Source organism: Tenrec ecaudatus, chromosome 2, assembly GCF_050624435.1.
Source record: "Tenrec ecaudatus isolate mTenEca1 chromosome 2, mTenEca1.hap1, whole genome shotgun sequence".
Classification (NCBI taxonomy): Eukaryota; Metazoa; Chordata; class Mammalia; order Afrosoricida; family Tenrecidae; genus Tenrec; species Tenrec ecaudatus.
In genome coordinates, this window is record NC_134531.1 from 109,692,713 (window position 1) to 109,720,493 (window position 27,781).

The following is a 27,781-nucleotide window of genomic DNA, read 5'->3' on the forward strand; positions in this document are numbered from 1 at the left end:
TACATGCCAAAAAGAATTTTAAAAAATTATATGGAGAGTAATTACTTAATAGGATGCAGAGTATTTCATCACAATATTTAAAATACCCAGGATACAACCCAAAGTTACTTAACATAGGGAGAAAAAAATAGTGATAAATTCTGAAATTTGTCAGGAAATTTGGGGGAAAAAAGAGTCAACATTGCCAAATACAAGATGACACAGACAGCAAAGTTATCAACTACTTTAAAACACCTGTTATAGTAACAGTGCAATCAGGAGGTAAAGATAACAATTTTCCCAAGTTTTCAACAAAGAAGAGAAATTATAAAAAAGAACATGAGCATACCAAACTGAAAAATCCAAGAGATAAACACTTAAAATTACTAGATGGGATGAATAACAGAAAGAAATTATGACAGAAGGCATGATAAACTAAGGCTATATAAGGGGTCCTCAAACTTTTTAAACAGGGGGCCAGTTCACTGTCCCTCAGACCCATTGGAGGGCCGGACTATAGTTTTAAAAAAAAAACTATGAACAAATTCCTATGCATACTGCACATATTTTATTTTGAAGTAAAAAAAAACAAACAGGGCAAAAACACCAGCAGGCCGGAAAAACGTCCTCAGCAGGCCACATGGGCCTGCAGGCTGTAGCTTGAGGAGCCCTGCTAGATGTACCAATGGTCGAGCTGTAGAATTTTTCTTATGGCTTATGCTTTCTTTTTTTTTTAATCATTTTATTGGGGGTCTGTAGAATTTTTAATCCAAAACATTCTAGTTACTTAAAGAATCTATCACAAAATATCATATAATCTTTTTTTCTCTCTAAAAAGGGAGAGGGATAAAAGAGAATAGTGCAGAAAAAACATTGTAAGAAAGAATGGCTACGCCCTAGGGAAGCGGAGTCAAGGCGATGGCCATGGACGTTTGGTATCCAAAAAAAATTCCATTGGTATAAATTGGTTGAAAGCAAAAGAGGAACGATTATATATCACAAAAATAATAATCAAATGAAAGCTAGAGAGGCTATATTCATAACAGACAAAGCAGACTTCAGAACAAGGACAATTACCAAGGATAAATCTGAAAATTCAAACAATGTATAAACTAAATCACACAATCATAAACCACCGATGGGTTAAAGAAGATAGAGATGAAAAGAAATACTTGGAGATAGGTCAACATAAAAGAAAAACAAATTTCCATATATACTCGTGTATAAACCGAGTTTTTCAGCATGTTTTTAATGCAGTTTTTTTATTAAAATTAGGTGCCCTGGCTGACATTCGGGTCGGCTTATACTCGAGTATATATGGTATACGGTATATAAATGTAAGCAACTACATTAAATCTTTAAAAAGGCCATCGCCGGTCCATTTGATTCCACATCATGTTGATCCTAAAGCATAGTATAAAATGGCCAAATAGGGTTGCTAAGGCTGCTAACTCTTTACTGAATTCTGTTTGTCATTTTCTCACAGTATCTGGTGGTCTTGAACCACCAACCTTTGGGTTACCAGCACAGCTCTTAACCACTGTACCCTCAGATTTCCTTACATAAGAACAAGAAAGATTTCAAATCAATAATCTGATCTTTTGCAATCAGGAACTATTTTTTAATGCAAACTACGCACACAGCAAGTAAAGAAAGGAAAAGGATACATAAATAAAATAAGTTTCTCTAGTAAGCAGTAGATAGCATTTTAAAATTCATACCCATAATCTCTGCATTCTGACTGTAATGTTTAGTCCACTATCGTCTATTGTAATTATTGATATGCCAGATGTATTATAATTCTACACGTCTCATTTTTTTATCTTCACCCCCTAGTGTTACTTGCATAATTATGTTACATGACATAGATTTACAGATATAATTAAGCTTACTAATTTGGTCTCAAAATGTATCCAGATTGACCTAACTTAACAAAGAGGTGACATGCAAAGGGACTGAGAATGACCTCTGGGTGCCAACAGCCAACAAGAAAATGGGCATTTCAATGATTCTACTATCAGGAAAGGAATTCTGCCAAAAGAATGATCTTGGAAGTACGGGAGATTTTCCCCCAAAGGCAAAAGATAAAAACAACCCGTTTCGGCTTCACAATGCCCAAGCCGCCATGTGTGCCAGATGTGCAGAGCTCTAAGCTTGTGCTTGGATGCTGTTTAAACCACACATTTTCTAACCTACTCCATACAAGATGAATTATTTGTCTCTTACTACTGACTAGATTTTTTCATTCATCTTTGGCTTTTATCACTTTGATTTTAACATGCATAGCTTTTGGTTTATACCTCAATGTGAAGAAAATCCCCACAACTAGATCCATAAACAATATCACCATGAAGGAGAAAAGATGGAAATTGTTCAATATTTCATTTGCTTGGATCCATAACCAACACCCATGGAATGAACAGCCAAGAAATCAAGCAACATAGTGAACTGAGCAAATCTGCTACCAAAAGGAGTGGAAGAGCAAACACATCACTTTTGAGAATGAGCGTGTGCCCAGCCCAAGTAATTGTATTTTCAATTGCCTTCTATGCTTGCAGAATGAATAAGGTAAACCAAAGAATAACTGATACATTTAAATTATGGTGTTGACAAACAAATATACCACAGACAGAACAAATCTGTTTTGGAAGTAGTCCAACCAGATGTTCCTTTGAAGCAGTGATGGCAAGCCTTTGTCTCATGTACATGCTAGCAGGAGGGACCAGTCTCTGGAGAAGGACGTCCTGCTTGATAGAGGGTCAGTGCAAACGAAGATCCCCAAGGAAATGGACACAGTGGCTACAACCATGGGCTCAAACAAGAATTAGTGTCATGGGGCTGGACAGTGTTTCATTCTGTCACACACTGGAGCACTAGGAGTTAAAACTGACTGGACAGCAGCTAACAGCAACAATAGCACTGTTGGTTCTCATTTTCTTTACTCTCAAATCAAAACCAAACTCACTGCCATCAAGTAAATTCTGGGGCCTGTGGTGTAGTGGTTACACGTCGGGATGCTAACCAACAGGTCAGCAGTTCAAACCTACCAGCCACTTTGAGGGGGAGTGGTAGTCTCAGAAACCCCACAGGGGCAGTCCTATCCTCCCCTACAGGGTCGCCATGAGTTGGTGTGTTAATTTAGCTTCCTTTATCTGTAGACTTTTTATCATATTTGAGGCATTTTTGGCCTTTGTATCATCAAATCTTATTTCTGCCACTCTCTTCTCCTCTAGGATTCCTGTTACATGGATGTTGGTACACTTGATGTTGTTCCACATCTTTGAAGCCCTCTTTTTTTTGTCCATTTTTATTAAATCTATCTTGATTAAATTCCTTCCATCTATATTCTCTATAATAACTCTTCCTCTCAGTATGAATCATAGTTTTTGTTTTTAAACCCTACACATTTTTAGATAGCATGCGATAACAACTCCTGAATTTCATTTTCTGTACATTTTTTTGTTTTGTTTTACCTTTCCAGGCTTTAAATCTGCTCTCACAAATTGTGATTCTTCTTTACATTATTTAGTCTGGTTTCTGAGTGAGACCACTCCAAGTCTACATATATTTGGTCAAAGTATGTATCCAAACACCTGCGGTCTGGTTTTTGATGTGGTGTGACTGAAAAGACACACACAAAGCTCAGGCAGTTCACAAGTCTGCCATAGTCCTCACTTTTGGTAGATTCGCTCTGGTCTCCCCACACATGCATTTACTTTCACAACAAGCTGGTGATGTGGAGAGGACTTATCCCATTAAGGTTTTATTTCCAGTCTCTCTGTTAAATTTCTGGTGGTTAATGCCCATCCCAAGCAAATGAACAATCTCAGAATAGCAAATATATGGGTTTTCCCTGGTTGTGTCCTCTCAAGTTCAACAATGTTAACTGTCAAATCTGCAAGTTTTCCCAGTAACCCAACTAAACCAACCTCCACAGCACCAAAGTTGTTTGTTTTCCAAACGACAGGTCTTGCTGAAGATGGGAGTGAGGGAAGCGGAGGTATGAAGCACACAGGAAGGCCACAGACCACCACTGCTCTGACAAGCCGCGCCAGTGCCTTTCTGAGAATAAACGCCTCTGCACGTAAATTTCTAAAGCCCACATAATTCTAGGCATTTTTGTCGTGTGTGTGTGTGTGTGTGTGTGTCTGTATGTGTGTGTGCTTATGTGTATGAAGAGACATCGAACTATTCACACAACCACACTAGAAATCTTTCTTATGGATGTTTTTATTGTATCTTCCTCAATTTATAGCTGTGAAGGAAAGAGGGGGGACAGACTCAGGGGAGACGAGGTCATTTAAGATTAAAGAATTGCATGCTAAGACTAAACTTTTAAGTGGACATGGTCATTGGAACCAAGCACTATCTTACTTAAAAATGCAAATCTGACTTCTTTGAACCTTAGTTTTTGTCTTTCTTTTTTTAAATCACTGACTAAATCTCAGTGGGTCTAGAAATGGCATTTTAATAACTTGGTAAAGTGAAGCTAGAACTGGAACCAGCAAACACAGGTAAAAGGAAAAGGGAAAACTAACAAGTTACAGTATCAAGGAATATTTAATAGATCTTTCTATATAGTTTGTGATAAGCAGTCTATACAATGGATCCAGGGATCCCCCATCTGCAGGTATCAATTACTCCACGTGAACTTCATTTACTGACAAGATCTTCCATGAACAGAAGAGTACAGGATGAAATGTCACATCTGAGAGCTCTCTTGGATTGGATGCTCTAGGGAAGCAAGCTGCCACATCCTGCATAACCCTGTGGAGAAACCTGTGTCGCACGCCAGGTCTCGCCAGCAAGAAAAGACGCGCCACAACAGGATTGTTCCACAGGCGTTTAATGCGATTTTCAGATGTGGAAAAAGAGACCCCGAAGCCTCAAATTGCTACTGCTTATATACGCTCTGTGGGGACGTGCTGTGCATTGATTGGTGCATTTGCCAGAAACCTTGTTTGTGATAGGTGCGTCCGCCAGAACCTTCGTTTGCATACTCCGGGGTGGAGTTATGACTACGTCATCTCAGCAGAGCACATGCGCTAAGTGGTTGTTTACCACTTAGTTGGGCCACCGCCCTGACTGCCCGGCACCATCTTGTAATGGTGGCGAGGGCTACAGCTTCGCTCATCGAGAGAGCTGTGGCTTCTCACATCTTGCGAGAGCTGCGGCTTCCCACAGAAACCCACATGGCAAGGGACTTGAGTCGGGCCAAGAGCCAAAGAGAAGCTAAACAGTGACTACAGGAGGAGTACTGTTGGAAGGGAATTCTCCAGCACCAGACAAACAACTCCAGTCAACATCTTGACTGCAGACCCCTTGGGCACACCCAGACACAAAACTCACAGAAACTGAAAAGTTTGCTGTTTTCAATAAGTGTTGGCACAATCTGTTAGGCAGCAAAAGAAAACACAAATTTAAGTATTCCTGCTCTTTGTTATTAAAATGGCGTGTCTGCCCATATCCTAATTCCTCAGGAAATAACTACCCCTATCACAGCCCACTCCAAGGAGCCCTGGGGGCGTAGTGGTTGAGTGTTAGCAGTTTGCAATCACCAGCCACTCCTTAGATGAAAGATAATGCTTTCTACTTTCTTAAAGATTTACAGTCTGGAAAACCCAGGGGCAGTTCTACCCCATCTTATAAGGTCATTTCTAGATGGAGTTGACTCAATGACATTGACTTTTTTTAGTTTTACCCATCCTAAAAAGAGCTCTAAAGGTGTAGTGGGTTACACAATAGACTAAAAGGTCAGCAGTTGGAAACTACCAGCCACACACACAAAGCCTCGGAAACTCCCAAGGTCAGTTCTACTCTGTCTTCTGGGGTCACTATGTATGAGTCAGGATGGTCCTGATAGCAGTGAGTTACCAACTCCACATCTTCTTAGTTCATTCAACAAGTATTTCTACATATGTACCTCGTTTTCTATACCCCTGGTGGCATAGTGGTCATGCGTCAGGCTGCTAACTGCAAGGTCTGCAGTTATAAACCACCAGCCACTCAGGAGAAAGACAGGGCCTTCCTACTGCCTTACCGAGTTGCAGTCTCAAAAACCCACAGTCCTATTGTGCCTCATATTGAGTTGGCATCGACTCGATGGCAGTGAATTTGGTTTGGGTTTCGAGACCTAGGTTTCTGAGGGCAACAAAGAAGCATAGTTGTTCATAGGTTTCAGAATTTATATAGTCAAAGGAATTTCTCAGTTGTCTTTACATAACTTGAGATTCAAGGAAAGAATAGTTTATAGGTTCCTTTGAAGAACAAGACAGAACTATAAATGAAAGAAAGGAGAAAAATTAAACTGGGGGCGAGGAGACAACTGGAATGGCACGAGCATCAAGCTCGGAAATTGTTACTTCCACACAGATCAATTAGTAATGGCGTAAACATGACAGAGTCCAAGCAGGTGGGTTATCTCAGGATACAGGCAATCTAGGGATCCCTCACCTTCAATGCTGTTACTCTCTCATACATACACTCCTGATAGAGCTTCAAGATGGTCTACTCCGATAGCCCAGGAGGCGAGCCTTTAAAAGAAGGAATTAGATAGAGCAAGGAGCTGTCTTTTAGGAGTAGGCTTTTACAGCGCCATCACGCACCACTGTATCTGTCAGTGGGGAGCCTGAGAAATGCAATCTCTATATTAAAAACTTAAATTAAGTGGCTATGAGCCCAGCTAGAATCTGGGCACTATTTTACTAAAAGGAGTGTGAGAAAAATGAACACACTAAAACAGCAAATATTTATAGTCAGGTTAAAAAGAAACTAGACTGTTTTCCATTTGGGTGGGAGGGGGGTTGTTAGTAGCAGATCTGGACAGTACAGTAAATTATCAGAAAACGTAGACGTTACATTGCTAGCTATATAATAATTACCAAACTAATGTTCAAGTATTTCTACACCTTCTAAACTCTGTTTCAGCAAAGTGCTGGCACAACAGATCAGAAGGAATCCTAGACTGCAGAAACTTCCAGAAAAGGCATTGTTGTGACACTTGGTCATACCTACCCACAGAATACAAGAAAAGAGGTATCTGATATCATAACAAAAAAAGAGGGGTGATGCAGACAGACTGTTATCTGCAGATAAAAGGCACAATGTTATCAGATTATGTAAATAATGTTCAAAAGCAGTGAACCTGAATAGTTATTTCCACTGAGTAGCTCCTGTGTAAGCCCTGGAAGTATAGCTGGTTGTGTGCAGCATTGCTAACTGCAACGTCAGCTCTGTGGGAAGAGGAGGCTTTCTATCCCAATAAAGGATTAGTCTCAGAAACCCATAAGTGAAGTTCTAGTCTACCCATTAAGATTGCTATTTGTCAGAATCAACTCGAGGAGGAAGAGGAGTAGTAACTCCTTTGTATCAGGAAATATCCTAGGTGTGGAGGAACACACAGAGATATTAAAAATGCAATATGAAACTCCATACTACATAGTGTATACTACTTATATTAAATTTCTAGAGAAGGCAAAACTATAGAGAAAGGAAGTAGATCAGTGGTTGGCTAAGGCTGAGGCTGGAGGAGAGCAAAACCAGTCTGCAAAAGGACACAGAGTGAAGTTGCCCAAATACTGGGCGATCGCGATGGTTGCAGAGCAACACACATTTAGGAAAAAGGACAGACGATACTTTAAAATGGGCACACTGGACATACATGCTGTTTAAAAGAACTTGCAAACTCTATTTTTATGATTCCATCATCTGTCTTCCTAAAACCACTGGATTGTTTTCTAACTGTAGTAGCTCTACAAAAAGCCTGAACAACCTTGACAAGAGTGAAGCCGTTTTGAGCTGACAGAAGCCGTTATCAACTAAAATGAACTAGCTGACAGTAGGGAGGCAGGCTGTGCTGACAAGCACACAGAAAGTACCGAAGGAAATGTAGGTTCAGAAGGCTGGGAAGAACGAGCAGAGCAGTTATTGGTCAACTAAGAATGGCTAACCGCAATCTCCTGCTTCTGTACTCTGCTTGCTTGCGAACCTGCACATTGCAACAGGAGAAAAACTGGAAAAGTAAACGGGGGACCACTCAATCTCCTCTCAAGAGGACTGACGGTCCCTGCGCAGGAAATAAGACTTTTTCTTTCGAACTCGTTGGCAGTTTGGGTTGTTTTCTTTCTGGGAACAGACAGTAGGCTACAACATAATCAGATAATACCCTATAGATTCAGAACAATTCTCCTACAAAATATTCTCAGACTTATTTATATCAACTAAGCTTAACTTTCTCAAACCTACCAGTGTTTTAACTTTTTCCCCATTTATGACATATCTTGTCTCTTTATTAAATATTCAACAAATATTGCCTGCCAATAGTGTAAGAGTAAAATTTACTGCATAGTGTGGAATACACAGTATCATTCGATGCACTCATTAAATATCCAGTACTTTCTAACACTACAGTCACATAAAAATTAGATTCCAAAACTATTTCATCAATATTTTAAGATAATTTCTCACAATTACTAAACAAAACTAATAAATTCACCTCCTACTATATCTAGTGTCACTCTATAATCAAGTCAGATATGAAATTTACACAAGACTAAGTTTTGGTCTAAAGACAGCCATTATCATTCTGTGATGCTCACCTTCCCAATATAATCACTGAAGACAAAGCAGGTGCATAAGCAAATGTGGTGAAGAAAGCTGATGGTGCCTGGCTATCAAAAGATGTAGCATCTGGGGTCTTAAAGGCTTAAAGATAAACAAGTGGCCATCTAGCTCAGCAGCAACAAAGCCCACATGGAAGAAGCACACCAGCCTGTTTGATCATGAAGTGTCGAAGGGATCAGTTATCAGGCATCTACAACCCAGAAGTGGGAGGGTGGGAGAGAGGGGGGACATGTATGGAGTGGAGACCCAATGCCCATCTATAGACAATTGCACAGCCTCTCACAGATGGATCACAGGGAAGATATGAACCAGTCAGGGTTCAGTCCCTCATCCCACTATCATGACCTCAATTCTACCTTACAAATCGGATTAGACCAGAACATGCACACAGCTACAGTTAAGATCCCGCAACTCAGGGAATCCAAGGTAGCTAAACCACCCAGGCCAACAAGGTGAGTAGATATACCACCAGGAGGATTAGAGAAGGGTGGGGGGATACGGGGGGAATCGATCACAAGGATCAACTATAACCCCCTCCCAGGGAGATGAATAATGGAAAAGTGCAAGGTGATGGGTGATAGAGGACTAGGTGAGATATGAAAATAATAATCTATAACTTATCAAGAGTTCGTGAGGGAGGGCAGATGGGAGATGGGGAAGAAATGGGGAGCTGATATCAGGGGCTTAAGTGGGAAGAGAATGCTTTGAAAATAATGGTGGCATATGTGCAAAAGTGCTTCACACATTGGATGACTGTGTAGATTGTGATAGGAGAAGAGCCCCCAAGAAAAGAAAAGAAGAAGAAAAAAAAGAAAGACACAAAAACAAAGACAGCCATCGTTAATAGGTGCCATTGAGTCTGTTTGGATTCATAGAGAACCTACTTAGCCAAAATTAAGCAAATTTTCTAGAAAACATTGGAATATTATGAAATTCTTCCAATTTATCTTTTTTAATTGTTTCTCACATTTCCTATTATTTACACAGCTGGCAGCCCAAGCTGGAGAAAGAAAAGACTAAAGGTCATCCCCTTAAGAGTTATTCTTTACAAGGCACCAAAATTTATAGACTTATTAAAATTAGAAAACCTATTACATTTTTGTAGTTAGATTAAATTAACCACAAATTCTTGGCATCCTTCAGCAAAGAAAATCTTGCACAGGATTCCCTAAGGACCACTCTATTTCAACACTGACTAAAGACATTCCCAGAACTAAAGCAGCATAGATACACACCTTCTGAAGGTTTTCTGGTAACTGCAGCAGTAAATAAAGCATTCAAGAAATGCTACATGTTAACTTACATTCTTCCTACTCATAGTAATCTATCTACAAAGCTTTAAAATGATGTACAGCTCTTTCTTTTTAGGCTCCCATTTCCAGGAGAACTTTCATCTGATTTAAGATCTTTTTTAAAAAAGAGATACATAAGCTTTTGTTAAAACACATTTCTCACGTAAAATTTTTCTTTGGCCACCCAAACAACCTGTTGATACTGTTGCTAGGTGCTGACCAGCCAGTTCCAACTCATAGCAACTTCCCGGGAGAGTGCCCTAATCATCCTCCTTGCTATATTTCAGTCCATGTGGCAGCCCTCTGCCACTTTAGGCCACGGAGGCAGTGCTCTCGTTCAGTGTTCTACTGCTTGACCACATATACTGTCCCTCTGATAACATATCCAATGTATATGAGACGAAGTCTTACCATCCTCAATCCTAAAGAGCATTGTTCATTTTTCTAACAGTCCCTGGTGTATTCAAAATTCTTTACCAACACCCTCACTCAAAGTTATCAATTCTCCTTGGATCTTTCTTATCCATTATTCAACTTCCAAATATTAATGAGGAAATTGAACAATACTATGAGTTCTGATAAGTGGACCCTAAGTCCTCAAAGTAACATCTTTGCTTTTTGACATTTTAAAAAGGCTTTTTGCAGAAGTGAAGCACTTGATGATGAAGAGCAAGCACTGCAGCCATCTGCAGATTACAATTCAATGTAGAGAAAACCAAACTCCTTACAAATGGACCAAAAAGTAATATCAAGATAAATAGAGAAAAGATTGAATTTGTCAAGGATTTAATCTTGCTCAGATCCACAACCAACATAGTGGAAGCAGCAATCAAGAGATCAAAAGAGTTGCATTAGGTAAATCTGCTGCACAAGACTCTTTAAAGTGTCAAAAGCAAGGATGTGACTTTGAGGACTAAGGAGCACCTGACTCAAGCCATGGTATTTTCAATCACCTTATACACTATGATAGCTGGACATTGACAAAGGAAGATGGAAAAAAATACATGCATTTAAACTAGTGTTGGTGAGGAATATTTAAAGTGCCATGCACTGCCAAAAGAACAGATATGTCTTGGAAGAAATATAATCAGAATCCTCCTTACTGGAAAGAATGGAATGACTTGGTCTCACATACTTTAGACATGTTATAAGGAGAGATTGATTCCTGGAGGACATTATGCTTGGTAAAGTAGAGGGGCAACAAAGGAGAAGAGGCCCCTCAATGAGATGGCCTGACACAGTTGCTGTAACAATGGCTCAAACGTAACGATTTTGAGGATGACACAAGATGAAGCAGTGTTTTGATTTGCTGCACATAGGTCACTATGAGTCAGCCAATTCAAAAGCAACAACTAAAAAGAAAAACAAAAAAAACTTCACTACCACCAAGTAGATTCTAACGCATAGGGACCCTATAGGACAGAGCAGAAGTGCCCCTTTGGGTTACAGAGGCTATCATTCTTTAAAGGAGTAGACAGCCTCATCTTTCTCAGAGGAGCAGAGGTGGGTTTGAACCGTCAATCTTGTGGTTAGCAACCCAGTGCTTAATGCTACAGTGTGGCCTAAACTTCTTCAAATAGCACACCCCATCTCTACAATCTGAATATTGATTTCAAGCTATCCAATTACTGAGATGGTAACTGAGAGACTTTGGTGAAATTGTTGCAACATAGTTCTACCATATAAAACTTTAATTGTGGTATCAATTAGGTCTGATTACTTTAAAGCTGTATAGGCAATAGGTCACAAAGGCTAGAGTTAGTTTACTGGATCCAAAGCAATCCATTAACCAAAGAGCAACTGTAACAGGCTTGAGAAAATGCTACTCCCAAAGCTGACCTTTGAAGTCATTCCCTCCCTCTCAACTCTGATATTTGAACTCTACAGAATGATTATAAAATTAGCCTGACTCACAGCAGTTTAAAAATCATCTGGTAAAATCCCCTGTACCCCCAACCACCCAATTCAGGAATCCCATTCCACAATAACCCTAAGAAGAAATAATTCAGAGCCTCATAAGCAGTGATATGTTGAAAAGATCTCTACACCTGGAAACCCTGGGCTCAGTGCAGCCCTGAACCGTCCTCCCTACTCTAAGAGTTCTCTGGGCAAGCCATTTAGATTCTTCAGACCTTTCTTAGCGCAGTAAGGGTAAAAACAGGGGCTAGATCCTGTTCTGAAGTTATAAACTTGTGATTTCCAGTGAGGTTCACTATTTCATGAAAAACACAAAAACAAACACTATAGCTCTAATTATATGAAAGGACTTTCTAAATTTTCAAATATATATGACTTTTCCAAACTGAAATTTCACTTCTTGATACCCACCCTAGAAATACATGCTATATGCATCGGAAACATATTTAAGTATCATTTGTAGCAGCAAAAACTGCTAATATTCATTAATAGAGAAGTGTGGTATGATATACTTTGGGTGACTATGAAGCAGTTTGAAAGTGAAGGAAAATATTTACTCAATAAAAAGGAAAGACTTCTCAGTCACATTAAGTCGTTTGAAGTTACAAAATATGTACATTTTAATTCCACTTTAAAAATAACTCTTCAATATCAGAACATTTAGATCTGTGTTGACTAGCTCCATATGACTATTGAGCTTCAATATATGTGGCTGAAAAACAGAATTTTAATTTTATTTCATTTCAATTACTTTACATGTAAACAGCCACATGTGGCTAGCAGTTCCTCTCCTGGACAACGCAAACCGATTACCTGTGGAGAGGAAGCCGAGGCCACAGGTAGGGATGAACCAGGGCAAATTTTTGTTTTACTTGTATTATTTGTGAGTTGAAGCAAGAAAATACTTATTATTTATACAAAATTTAAATTAAAAAGGCCTTGCAGATATTGACCCAAAATCTCCCTATGGTGTGTTGTTGTTGGCCATTAGGTAGGCCACTGGGTTAGCCCCTGACTCATAGGACCCATACTCAGTAGGATCAGACTATTATCGTCCAAGGATTTTCACTGGCTGATTTTTGAAAGTAGATCACCTGGTCTTTTTCGCTGTTCTGCCTTAGGGTGGAAGCTCCAATGCAGCCTTTATTTAGCACCACAGTGGTGTGGAAGTCTGCAAGGCACCACTGACTGATGGGCGGGGTAGCTGAGCCTTAGGAGCAGGCAGGGAGGAAACCCTGAATCTCTGGTACAGGAGGAAAGAAGCTAACAGCAACTGGACCACTACTGTCTCCAGGAAACAACACGGGGAAAATGCTTCGTTTTTTCTCATTTGTTTTTATCATATTGGGAGGGTGGGGGGCGGAAATGGGCAAATGTGGTAGCTTTCTTCCAAGGCATACTTTATATCACATTTCTTCATATTTTTCCTCCAAACTACTATGCTCCCCATATTCTTCTTTACAACTATTGTAACTTGATACAAGAGATCAAACAAAACCGTCCTAAAGGCTAACGGTCTGTCAAGAGGGAAGTAGGGCATACTTCCCCAAAGGGCTTCCTTACAGGGGTGATAGGTTTGTACCTCTCTATGCAACACACATAGCTGCCTGAGTCCTCTTTTCCAAGGCAAGCACCTCCCATTCTTACCAAAGGCTGGGTCAGAACCCTTTTGCCATCACAAGGCTCTCTTGTGGACCAAGACAACAATAACTAAAGTCAGGATATGAACACTTTAGACTTCCCGTGGCATGAAATCTTCACCAAGTCTTAGTCCAAACTTCTTCGGCACTTATTCAATCTTTCAGACGTATTTGTGGAATGCTACTACAAGTCAGACAATGCACTCAGAGAACAGGGTACCAACAGTGAACAAGGCACGCTGGCACAGCCTCTACCCACAAAAGGGTTTTCCCCTAAGTTCTACTTCGATTGGAACCAAACCAAGACTCTCCACCGTGTAGTCTATTCCACCTCATAACAACCCTACATAGGGTTTCCAAGGCGGAGAGGCTTATCCATCTCTGGTCTAACAGCTGGTGATTTTGAACAGCCAATTCTGTGGTGAGCAGCCCAGTGCTTACCTCACAGCGCGCGCGCACACACACACACACAAATCTCAATTTCAATTTAACCAGGGCAGCCCAGTTGACTTCATTCTGAATACCCGGAGGCCAGTCTAGGATCCTTATTCAAGTTTCTAGCATAAGGAATGTAGACAGGCCAATACGCCAACACAAGAAGGGAGTCCAACAAGTAATTATTTCAAACCCAGCTCGCAGCTGACCACAGCAAAAAAAAAAGTCAAAATTCCTAGGTATTTTCTTTGTTATAAGTTCTTTTCTTTTAGGGGTTGGGGCTAAAACTAAAATGCCATATACATTATTATGTAATGATTTAAATAGAAAGTGTCGATTTTTATTTTGGTTTGTTTTTCAAAAGTTTCCTTGGCCACATAAAAATGATAGCAATAATGTGTACCCAAATATTTGTTGGTAGTTGTTCCTACTATGCACTGGTTTAAAGACCTAAAGGAAGTAGGCCCTCTGTCCTAAAGCCAACCTGAAATTATGAAGTTCTGTTCTTCATTTCTCCTTTTTGATAAGGATTCTTATTCAGAATAAACTAAATGTTCAGTGATGACAGTCAGGCAAGACCATCCAACTCCTCTGATCTCACAGCAACGGACACCGTTGTTCATGGAAGCCACTGGACACATATTCCAGCTCCTCTCCCCGTCCCTTCATCCTCCATCTTCCTCTGGTGCTCCCAGCAGCAAACAGAGACTCATTGTTGGGCCCTTGATGGCCACCCAAAGGCTTCCAAGACCCTAGGAACTACACAACACACTATGAGGTACAATGGCCAATACCAAGAGCAACATTAATATTAGGCCAATTGGCAAGAATGTCCCATAAAACCATGATCCTCCAAATCAGGGCAGAAAGTCCCATGAGATGCCAAATTGTACATAGACAGTAAACAGTGTCATCAGCAGATAGAGATAGATAAGATACAAAATATATATATACAAAATCTCACATCTTTTAACCAATTAAACCTTTTTTCAGATTTAGTTTTGTGGTTTCAATGACCTTAAAAAAAAAAAAACTCACTGCCATCAAGTTGATGCCTATGGGCCAATTTAGAACTGCCCCTGCAGGTTTCTGAGACAAATTACAAAAAGAGAAAGCCTCATCTTTCTCCAATGTAGCCATTGGTGGATTTGAACTGCTGATCTTGTGTTTGGACTTGCCCTTAGAAGCCCAACATGTAACCTACACTACATCAAATGGACTCCTCCTTAGGTCTTATACCACCAATCAATGTCAGATTTCCCTTCTCCATAAACAGATTTACTACTTCACAAATGGTCATACCCTTTTCTCTCTTCCTCTTGTCTCTGGTAACCACTAAGAGACTTTGGTCTCATGCATTTCCCTAATGTCATTTAAATGAGAGCATACAATGCTTGTCCTTTAACAAATGACTTAATTCACACCAAGTAGTCCATACAATCCAGCCATCGAGGCCAGATGACCTCCTGGAAATTATCACCTCACAGAAATCTCTACATTTTGAAGCAAAGCTATCCCCTGAAGTCATCTTTGAACCAGATAATAATTTAGCTTAATTAGAAATGAATGTCTGCATTAAGAATTGTAATCCATTGAATGTTCTATGTGTTGACTGACAAAAGCAACTTGTAAAGGGTAGATGAACAGGCTTATGGGGGGGCAATGAGTTTATGTTCAAGACAGTGAACCAGCGGTGAAAGTTTCAGAAAGGTGGCGAGCACAACATGAAGAAAGTAACCAATGCCAATTCACTGGACATGTAGAAATTGTTTAAGTGGTATGCATAGTGCTAATAATATTTTCACCAAAGAATATGGCAGAACAGTAAGATTTTTACCATCCCTAGATTATCTCTTTTGTGATTTCTTTCATATACGAAGGAAATAAACTTCTCTACTTAAAAATTAAAAAAAAACCAACACTTAATACAGACAACAGGTTTACTCCAACAAAAAAAGAGAACTGTCTTTACATTGGACGCTGGAACAGTTAAGCTGTACCCCCTTTTGCTGTATTCTTCATAGGAACATTATCACAGTAAAACAGATCTGGACACATAAGATCATAAAGATGCCAAAATCGCACAAAGAAAATATATTGGTAAAAAAAAGTGGACAAATTCTTATCAAGGTTATTTATGGCTAGTCACACATAAAGGGAAAAAAGAAAAAATCTTATGTTTTTTAAGTTACAAAAGGGGAGAGAGGATGAGAACTTAAAGCAATTATGTAAATTAGACCACTTAAAGTTTGTCAATGGTGTTGCCAATTGACAAAACTGTTAAATTCACTTAGTACTTGAAAGTAGCATAGAGCTTATACATAACACAACTCCGCCCATTCACTCATGGACCCCAACAAAATATACAAGGGAATTTCAAAAAGATCATGGGAAAATGGAAACAAATGTTAATAAAATTTCTCCACTAACTTTTTGAAATTCTCCTGTCTATCTGTCCTTAACTTCTGGTCAGGTACAAAGTAATAACACAAGAATAAGGGTGTTTGGGTTGTTTGCATGCCTACATCCCCTAGTTTAAGATCTAGATCTACCCCTTTATGTGTATCCTTGGACCAGTCATTTAACTGCGTCAAGTCCCACTAAACCATAGCCTCCACAGGAGCACTCACTAATGTAAGTCCATGTCCACAGCACTCAAAGGGCAGTTTTTTGTTAGACAAAATAAAGTTGATAACAATTTTCATCTAATTATTTTGAGAATTAAATGAGCTATCATGTATAGAAAGCTCTGGCATCATGCCTGATCACAGTAAATGCTCCATAAAAGTTAACTGTCAATATCAGCCATCAGCTATCAAACCTGAAAGTAACGTGTGAATACTTTCAAATGCTAACATAAAAAGTTTATACACACCTAGTGTAATGCTGTAACCACTTTTCACAGAAACCTACCAATAGGTTCGAACGTATGGTAATGAGAATCTAATAATAATTGAACCCTGAATGGTATCACATTCAGTTGAGTCCAACTTTCTCTACTGGGAGGGTTTTAAAAAAAAGTCCGTATCAGGGTCCGATGACCCCCTGCCCTGCACTTGGGAGGACAGGGGACTATTGGGATGCCCAAGGCAGCGGGGTGGGGGAGAAAGGCGAGCATCCCGCGCTTCTAGCCCAGACCCACCTTGAGCAGGATGGACGGCGGCAGCTGGTTGATGTCTGGACTTTCGGGGGGTGGCTCCCTGTAACAGTTGCAGGGGATTTCGGAGGGCTCCTGACAATCCACGTCGCCACACTCCTGCTGCAGCTGGGCGGGCAAGGGGGCGGCGCCCCACGCTCGGACAGCGTCCCCGACGGCTTCGGTAGTGGCACCTTCCGAAGTGGGGGAGGCGGGCGCGGGACAGACCGGCGGCGGGGACTGCTCCGGGCCCGGGCAGCAGGCGACGCCGGGGAGCTTCGGGGGCGAGGCACCTCCCCCCGCAGGCCCTCCCCCTCCGCCGCAGCCCCCGCCGCCGCAGGCGCCGCCGCCGCAGCGGGGCTGCTTGCAGGGGGTGCAGGCGGGCACCCCGGCCCCCTTGCGCTTGCACACCATCTCGGGAGGCGTGGGGGACTCGGGCGGCGGCGGCGGCGGCGGCCCCCGGAAGAGTTGCAGGGCGGCGGGCGGCCCCAGGAAGCGCACGGGCCCCACGCTGGCCAGGAAGAGGCTCCGGGCCTGCTGCTCCCAGGCGGCGGCCGCGGCCAGCCCCAGCTCTTTGCAGCAAGGCGACGGCGCCGACACCGAACTGGCGGCGACCGCGGCGACGGCGGCGGAGGAGAGGAGGAAGTGGCGGGCGGCGGCGGCGCAGTCCTCGGCGGCCAGGGCCGCGTAGTGCTGCGCCAGGTGCTGCGAGGCGGCGGCGGCGGCGGCGTAGGCCCGGTCCCGCGTCGGCGGCGGCGGCGAGAGTGGCGGCTCCTCCTCTGGGCCGCTGGGGGCGGGCGCGCCGGAGCTGTGCACGATGAAGCAGAGCATGCAGGGCCCGCGGAAGAAGCAGTCCCGGCTCCGGGGCGCCGCCGCCTGAGGGGGCGCCTTGGCCGGCGGCCGGCGGGGCAACCTGAGCAGAGGGCGGCGGCGGCGGCACCAGCTGCAACAGCGAGGCCTCTTCTGGCTCGGGCGGTTACGCGGCTCCTTGGAGAGAAGGTGGCCCATATAGAAGGCCCCGGGGACGGGGACGGGGACCGGGTGGCAGGGAGGCCCGGACGGCGGGCTCCCGGTGGCAGGGCAGGCCGCTGGCGGGCGGGCTGGGCCTCGACCCCGCGGCAGGCCGTCCGCCTGGCGCACACACGGACACACACGCGACGCTGGGGGTGGGCGTCAGCAGCTGCCGCCTGGCGCCCCACGGGGCTACATGCCTTGCCCCGGGGAGCCGGGAGAATGACGGGGGCGAGCTTTGGGGGGGCGAGGGCGAGGGCGAGGGCGAGCCTGCCGGCTGAGAGACTCAATCCGGGCCCGGCGGCTCCGTCAGTCTGCGGTGGCGGGGGCAGCGCCGGGTCCCGTGCGGACCATTTTAACTGCGGCTCCGCCGGCGGCGCGCGCGCCCGCGACTTGGCTCCGCGGCTCGGGAGCGAGCAGTGCCCTCCGGGAGGGGGTGGGGCCAGCTGCGGCGGCGCGCTCCGCGCCTGGACGCCGGCGCTCCGGGGCCCGCGGGCTGCTCGGGGACGGCCGGGGGCAGCGGCTCGCGGAGGTGCGCGGTGCGGCGCGCGCTGCTCTCTGCGGGCGCCCCGGGTTTCGTGGAGGCCGCTGTGCCCCCGCCTTTCTGGGACGGGAGGAGACGCTTCCGAGCCAGCTGTGTGACATCCGTTTGCACAGTCGCGCTGACGTCTCGAGGTGTAAGTTCAAGAGCTGCCATTGGCCAGGAGCTGCTCGGTTCCCCTCCCCACCCCTCCCCTCCGCCCCCAGACTTGGAGACCGAGGCTCCCCCCCAGCCGTAAACCAGATCCAGTTGCAAGGGCTGCACGGGGCCATGTAGGTGATGTGGACCCTTTCCGGCTGGGGAGGGGCTGATCCCTTGTGTCACCACACTGCTTCCCCACTTGTCCTCATGCTGGTGGCGCAGTAGTGATTTTCCATAACTTCGTTTCAAAATGGAAACACCAAGTTATCTGTACACAACTGAGAAACACTCTCAACCCAGTGAGTCAGCCGCCCGACCTCCAAGCTATAAATTACTTTATCGTCTGCACCCTCAGAATCCCATCCATCATGTATATTTTTAAAAGATTGCGCAGCCCCTGTTTCAGGTGGTTCTTGGGTCTGAGGAAATGAGTCTGTAGACAAGTAACACTGCAGAGGTTCTGCTATCATGAGAGCAAAGAGCTTGCAGTAATTCGAATAATACCTGAGAGTGAAAAAGATTGGGGAGAAATTTGAGGAGGCTTGAAATGCTGAGGGAAAGAGCCAAGGGGATAAGAAGAGTCCATCAATATAGGTAGGCCCCTGAAAAGATAGGATTTGCGTCTTCCTGGCAATTGGAGGTAATAAAGGAAGATTAGATACAGATAGGTGGAGGTTTCTGGCAAGAGGTTGAACTCCTTTCAGATTGTTTGCCTTTGAGTGGAACCTAAGTCACCTGTGAGGGTTAGAAAGATATGGCCAGTGGAAAGGCTGTTAAGGAGAACTTGAAAGAGGTGACTGAGGAAGTAGTACTGCAAGATTCAAAACCATCCCAATGTAGAGATCAATGCTGATCCCGTCCCTAAGTAACTTTCCCAAAGAGGCCAACCTCCCCCACATATGCTGTGAAAACTCTGCTAGTGCTGACAAAATTGACTTTCTTAAGGTCTGCCACACCTGCTCCTTTCAGCTTGATCGCCATTTACCCTGGAGTGAATTTTGACTCATGGTTACCCAGGAGCATCCTAGGAGAACTGGGCTCCATAAGGTTTTCAGTGGCTGGGTTTTTGGTTTGTTTTGTTTTGTTTTAAGTAGCTCTCCAGGCCAGTCTTCTGAGGCCTCTTGGTGGACTCAAACTTTCAACCTTAACTTTTGACTCAATGGTACCTAATCACAGCAACAATCAAAAGATTGGCACTTCAAATCCACCCAGAGGTGCCTCAGAAGAAAACTTGTCCATCTACTTACAAAAAAATCAGTCGGAGTTGACTGGATGTCACTGATTTGTTTTTCTGTTTTGGGGGTATGGTTTTGTTTGACTTAAAGGCAAAGATCAGTTAAAGGACTCCGTGTACCCCTTCTCACTGCTATCAACTCAATGCTGACTCACAGCAACCAAGACTGTAAATTTATTATTTCAAACTGCCAACCATGTACTGACTGCTCAGTATCACATGCAGTGCCCAAAACACACCCCCCCTACAGATATGATCCACACGGGTTCCATCACTATTTCTGTAGAGGTGCCTCCCAGAGCTCCACACCTCCAATGATGGGTAAGGTAAGGAATGTCAGGGCTTGCCAAAGGCGCAGCGCCAAACCCTTTCCAATCTCTTCCCAACTCTCTTTTGTTCTAGGTTTTTTCATTACTTTTTCTGTATCAAAATTAAAGATCCATCATTTTCTCTTTTTTTTTTGCCCTAAACATTTTCTTTTTTTTTTTTAATTTCTCCTCTTTTATTTTTTTACATTTTATCAGGGGCTCATACAACTCTTATCACAATCCATACATATACATACAGCAATTGTGTAAAGCACATCTGCACATTCCCTGCCCCAATCATTCTCAAAGCATTTGCTCTCCACTTAAGCCCTTTGCATCAGGTCCTCTTTTTTTTTCCCCATCATTTTCATAGAAGTTAAACATACCTTTTAAACCTAGCAATTCCACTTCTAAGTATTTACCCCGGAGAAGTCAAGGTATATGAAGATGTTTCAAACAGTCCATAGAACAATGGAATTAAAAGATAAATGCAGTTTTTCCACTCAACTTCTTGAAGCCCCCTCGTATATCAGGGAAAGACTCATACAAAAAATATCCTAACAACTTTACTCAAGATTACTCCAAACGGCAAGTAGCCCAGATCCTGTTTGTCAGTAGGAGAATGGATTCATCACAATGGATAAACTATTACATTCTTTACATGGAATATAATACATACAGAATACTGCTAAGCAATACAATGAATTACTGATTCTCAAAACAACATGGATGAACCTCAAAAATTGTATGTTGAATGAAAAAGCCTTACACACGGGAATCTGATTTCATTTATATGGAAAACTAAAGCAGCCAAAATTAAGCTATGATGACAAAAACCAGAAGCGCAGTTGTCTGTGGGGTATGTCTTTAGGAAGAGACATCAACTTGGAAGAGACACTGGATGCTGATTATTGGGTTACATAGGAGTATGAATTTGTCAAAACTGGTGGCATAGTACTTTTAAGTTTTGTTCATTCTACTGTATATAAATTTCACATTAAAATACTGAATCCAGTTAATGTACACATCAAAAAGTGGGGCATATGACGTGTAGTGTTAATTTATTTTGAAATGTATTTTTTAAAGTGGGTTGATAGATGGCTAATGAATACATAATAAGGCAAATATAGCCAACTGTTAATTGTAGGCTCTAGGTGATGAGTAAATGGATTGTTCGCTACAATAATGTCAAATTCTATGGTTTGAAATTTTTATAATAAAATACTGGAATAAACACATTTGAGTCCGTAATAAATTTTAATTATAATCTCTTCCTATAGTATAGCTCCTTAGATTTTTTTTTAATTGGAGACATACATATCAGAAAGCAAAAATCAACATGATTCATTTTAAAGCAAAGGTCTGATAGTGCTGTGAGGTAAGCACTATACTAATCAAAAGGTTGTTGGTTCAAACCTACCAGACACTCATTGGAAACAGTTGAGGCATCTGTTCCCATAAAGATTGACAGCCTCCAAAACCCTACACTACGGTCACTGTCAGTCAGAATCTACTTGATGGCCATGGATTTGGGTTTGAAAGGAGAGGCAGGTTATCTAAATAAATCAACTCCAGGCAGGTGACTTACCTTATTCTTCCTTTGTGCTACTACTTGTCAGACAGTTTTTCAAACTGGTAGCTTATATGTGTCATGATGCTAGAAATGATGTGACAGGTATTTCAAAGACTAGCAGGGTCAGCCAAAGTGAACAGGTTTCAGCAGAGCTTCTAGACTACGAACTGACTATGAAGAAGGAATGGGCTGGCCACTTAGGAGGAATTAGCCATTGAAAAACTTTGGATGACATCAAAAAATTGTCAGATACTAAAAACCTAATGAATAGAAGAAGATTATCGAGATGGAATGAAACAATGGCTATAACAAGAGACATAGAAACAGTAGAGAGAATGGTGCAGGAGGGGAGAGGGTGTGCATAGAAGCCCTGTGAAACAGAACTGACTTGAAGGCACCTAACAACTTCCTTTGTGCTTGTTGTTTAGTGCCATCCAGTGGGTAAAGTCTCCTAGCAACCATATGCACAATAGAACAAAATCCTCCCCTACCCCAGGGCCGCCCTCACTAATGCATGTACCTGATCCCACTGTTGCAGCTACTGTATCGATCCATCTCCTTCAGAGTCTTCCTCTTTTTCGCTGCCCCTCTCCTTAACATGATGTCCTTCTCCAAGGACTGGTGTCTCCTGACAGCATGTCCAAAGTAGGTAAGACAAAAGTCTTGTCCTGGAAGAAGCATTCTGGCCCTACTTGCCAGACAGATCTGTTTGCCCTTGGAACAGTCCATGGTACTTTCAATATTTTTCTCCAGCACCACAATCAAATGCATTGATTCTGCTCCCACTTTATGTCCAATTTTCAGATGCATACAAGGCAGTTGAAGAAAATGGCATGGCGTGGGTCAGGCATAGCTCAAAGTAACAGTCTTGCATTTTAATACTCTAAAGAGATCTCCTGCAGATTTACCTAATGCATCACATGTTTTGGTTGCTTGACTGCTGCTTCCATGAGCATTGATTGTGCATCTAAGCAAGACAAAATCCTTGACAACTTCAACCTCTTCATTTACCATTGATGTTACAGATGGTCTAGTTGTAAGGATTTGGGTCTTCTTTACATTGAGTTATAATCCATACTGAAGCCTGTAATCCTTGATTTTCATCAAGTGCTTCTAGTCTCACTTTCATCAATGAAGGTTGTGTCATCTGCATACATGTCACATTCTTCATATAAGCCAGCTTCTCTGATGATTTGCACAGCATACAGGTTGAACAAGTATCATAAGAGGACAAAACCCTGGTGCATACCTTTCCTGATTTTAAACCATGCAGGGAGGTAAACAGAGAGAGGGGGCCAACTTCCAGAATAATTCATTATAATATTTGACTTTGTCTTCTCAAGTTGCCCTTTGGTCTCTTTGCAGAACATACTCTTGCTCCATGTACAAGATGCTCGTGAGCACGATGAAGTGTTCTGGAATTCCCATTCTTCTCAAGGTTATCAGTCATTAGTTGTGATCCATAGTCAATGCCTTGGCATAGTCAATGAAGCACAGTAAACATCTTTCTTTGCTCTGCTTTCAGCCAAGATCCACCTGACAGCAGCAGTGACAGCCCTTGTTCCACATCCTCTTCTGAATCCAGCCTGAACCTCTGGCAGCTCCCTGCAATGTACTGCTACAACCGTTCTTGGGTGACCTTAAGCAAAATTTAACTTGAATGTGATATCAGTGTTACTGTGCTATAATTTGAGCATTCAGTTGGGTCACCTTTCTTTGGAATGAGTACAAATTCAGATCTCTTCCAGTCAGTTGGCCAACTAGCTGTCTTCCGAATGTCATGGCATAAATGAGTAAATAATCCCAGAGCTTGATTTGCTTGTTGAAACATTTCAATGGCTATTCCATCAATATCTGGAGCCTAAATTTGACTAATGCTCTTAGTGGAACTTGCATTTCTTCTTTCGGCACCATTGGTTCTTGCTCATATGCTACTTCCTAAAATGGTGAGATACCAACTAGTTCTTTTTGGTACAATGACTGTGGATTCTCTCTATCTTATTTTAGTGTTCCTTGCATCATTCAATATTTTGCCCTTAGAATCTTTCAGTATGTCAACTTGAGGCTTGAACTTGTTCTTGAGTTCTTTCACTTTAAGGTATGCCTAAACTGTATTCTCCCTTTTTTTGTTTTCTATGCCTAATTCTTTGAACATTTCATTATGATATTTGACTTTGTCTTCTCAAGCTGCCCTTCAAATTTTTCTATTCCACTCTTTGACTTTATCATTTCTTTCATTTGTTTTAGGTACTCCACAACTAAGAGCAAGTTTCAAGGTTTCTTCTGAGATACACTTTGATCTTTCTTTCTTTCCTGTCTTTGTAATAATCTTTTTCTTTTTCATGAATGATGTTCTTGGTGTCCTACCACAGTTCATTGGGTCTTCTGTCATAAGTGTCCAATATGTCAAATCTGTTCTTCAGATGTTCTTTAATTTTTAAATTGAAGACATGTTACATAATTTCAGGTCAACTTGAAGCTATAAAGAAGTGTATGAGTAGAGTGTAGCCTGTCAATCAGGTTGACATAATTGACTGATGACCTCAGTTGGAGTGCAAATGAGATATATAGCTTTCTGGAGGCTGGCCCCTCTCTGTCTCTCTATGTTCACCTCCCTGCTTGCTCGCCACCCTGAGTACTCCTGGACCCTTGTGAGGTTTTTCACCGACCTTGAATCTCCAGAACTTTTATACCCACCAGCCTGTGATCTCCCTGTATTCTACACCAGTGCATGTGGCTGCGTGAGTTTGAAGAGGGACTTATGGACTAGTATTGAACTTATGGACCTGAATTGGACTGGATGTTTTCTTGATATAAAGCTGGATTTGTTTCTCTACTCAGTCCAGCTCAGTACATGTAGACATGCAGACAGTGACAGAGGTGTTTGTCTACAACGGTAGACACAGTGTATTAATCTTATCTGTTTCCTGGGGGAAAATTGTTACCTACTGAACCTAAATTGTTGCTAAGTAACTGGGGGTTTTCATGATGTGTTCCATCTCTTAGTATTTAATACTTATTCCCCAAAAGTACAACACAAATATTACATCATTTTATTATACTACCTCTAAGGTCACAAAATAATAGTGAAAATCAAATTCACTGGTTTCCAATCTACTTGAATAATCACTTGGAAGCTTTCAAAATTCTGATCCAGCTTTGGGCCTCTACTTCAGCCTTACCTCTGTACAGGAATAGTTTTGTTCTGATAATGGGGCTCTGTATGATACCCACCTCCCTGACACAATCACTGATGACAAAACAGGTGCATAAGAAAACGTGGTGAAGAAAGCTGATAGTGCCTGGTTATCAAAAGCTATAGCATCTGGGGTCTTAAAGGCATGGAGTTAAACACACAGTCACATAACAGGGAAGCAACAGTCTACATGGAGGAAGCACACTAGCCTGTGTGATCATGAAGTGTCAACAGGAAGAGGTAACAGAAGTTCAAAACACATATATCCGAATCCAAATTGATATGAAAGGGAATGGATGTAGTAGAGACCCAAAGTCCACCAGCAAGACAATGGGGAAGTCCCTCTTAGAAGGCCCCCCACAGAAAGGAGGATAAATCCAGGGGGCAGTTTACCCGTGATGAACCACATAACTATCCCCTAGGTCACTGGTTCTCAACCTGTGGGTGGCGACCCCTTTGGGATTGAACCACGGGTCACCCAAGACCATTGGAAAACACATTTCCTATGGACTTAGGAACTGAGACACAGCTCCTCTATCTGATTCCAGGCAGGTCCACCCACATGCAGATATGCCCACATACGAGTACCCAGCGTGAAGACTGATCCATGCTACACCATGCTTGAAGACAAAATTTCATTTATTTGTCATTAGAAATAATGACAATACACAATTACATAGTTTTTGTGATTCATCACTATGCTTTAATTATGTTCAATTTATAACAATAAAAATATGACCTACATATCATATATTTATATTACAATTCATAACAGTAGCAAAATTATAGTTACGAAGTAGCAATGAAAATAATTTTATGGCTGGGGTCACCACAAAATGAGGAACTTTATTAAAAGGTCACAGCAGTAGGAAGGTTGAGAACCACTGCTCTAGTCCTTTAAGATTTCCTCCCCGTACTATTATGGTCCGTATGAGATATACCTCATTGATCATGTTAGACTTGCATAGGTTCATTTGAACATTTAAGATAGTTCAGTACATGGTAGTGAACATAGATGACTCGTCAGAGATACTAATGGGAGTAGGGTTCCCTGAGGATACGGCAGGTGGGGGTTGGGAATGAGACAGGAGAGGAATATAGCCCCACCCAATGGGATTGAAGAAGAGATCTGTATGGAAAGGGAAGGGGTATATTGGAATGAGTAAGATATGTCAATAAAAATATTATTTGAAATAAAAAGGTTTTAAAATTATCTGATCCAGGGTCCCATCGTGAACTCACTTACTCTGACCCTGGTACTGATTTTAACAGGTTCCTCATGCTATTTCTACCCAGACAACTGTACCACGCAAATCTCTCAGAGCTACGGCTACAATCTAACTCTAGTGACTGTGACTTAAAGTGGTCCCCAAAGTCACAGTCCTGGTCTGACCACAGCCAAGTCCTCAGCCATGAGAAGGTCATCCTTTTTTTTTTTTTTTTACATTTTATTAGGGGCTCATACAACTCTTATCACATTCCATACATATACATACATCAATTGTATAAAGCAAATCTGTATATTCTTTGCCCTAATGATTTTCAAAGCATTTGCTCTCCACTTAAGCCCTTTGCATCAGGTCCTCTGTTTTTTTCCCCTCCCTCCCCGCTCCCCCCTCCCTCATGAGCCCTTGATAATTCATAGATTGTTATTTTGTCATATCATGCCCTCTCCGGAGTCTCCCTCCCCCACCCCTTCTCTGCTGTCCGTCTCCCAGGGAGAAGGTCACATGTGGATCCTTGTAATCTGTTCCCCCTTTCCAACCCACTGACCCTCTACTCTCCCAGTATCGCCACTCACACCCCTGATCCTGAAGGTGTCATCCACCCTGGATTCTCTGTGCCTCCAGCTCCCATATGCACCAGTGTACAACCTCTGCCCTATCCAGTCCTGCAAGGTAGAATTCGGATCATGGTAGTTGGGGTGAGGGAGCATCCAGGATCTGGGGAAAAGCTGTGTTCTTCATCGGTACTACAATGCACCCTGACTGACCCATCTCCTCTCCTAAACCCCTCTGTGAGGGGATCTTCAGTGGCCAACAAATGGGTTTTGGGTCTCCACTCTGCAATTCCCCCTTCATTCACTATGGTATATATATATATATATATATATATATATATATATATATATATATATATATATATATATATATATATATATTGCTTGATACCTTATACCTGGTCCCTTTCACACTTTGTGATCGCACAGGCTGGTGTGTTCTTCCATGTGGGCTTTGTTGCTTCTGAGCTAGATGGCCACTTGTCTATCTTCAAGCCTTTAAGACCTCAGATACTATCTCTTTTGATGGCCGGGCACCATCAGCTTTCTTCACCACATTTGCTTGTTCACCCACTTTGGCTCAGGAGTTGTGTCGAGAGGGTGAGCATTGTAGAGTGCAAATTTAATAAAAGAAAGTATTCATGCATTGAGGGAGTGCTTGAATAGAGGCCCAAGGTCCTTCCGCCACCTTAATACTAAACCTATATAGACACATAGATCTATTTCCCCATCCTCATATATATTTGCATGTACATGTCTTTGTCTAGACCTTTATAAAGGCCCTTTGACTCCTAGCTCTTTCCTCCATCTCCCTTGACTTTCCTCCTGCCCTACTACCATGCTCCGTCCCCACCTGGGTTACAGCTATACCTCTTCTTTACGTAACCTTACCCTTGATCATTCCCTTCCAGGCCTGCCACTCCCCCCTCACCACCATTTTGGGTCCCATGTTGTTCCCTTGTCCCTGTGTTTGTTA

General features: G+C 42.5%; 1 protein-coding gene across 1 annotated transcript in view; it reads right to left on the reverse strand.

Annotated features, from left to right (window-relative positions):
• The window catches only part of FBXL17 (F-box and leucine rich repeat protein 17), a 573,986-nt gene extending 555,808 nt beyond the window's left edge, over positions 1-18,178 (reverse strand). Inside the window, exon 1 of the mRNA XM_075541364.1 lies at positions 17,028-18,178. Within this exon, the coding sequence (XP_075397479.1) occupies positions 17,028-18,029 (1,002 nt within the window). The 5' untranslated portion in view covers positions 18,030-18,178. The remainder of the gene's footprint in view (positions 1-17,027) is intronic.
• Positions 18,179-27,781: the final 9,603 nt, after the last annotated feature.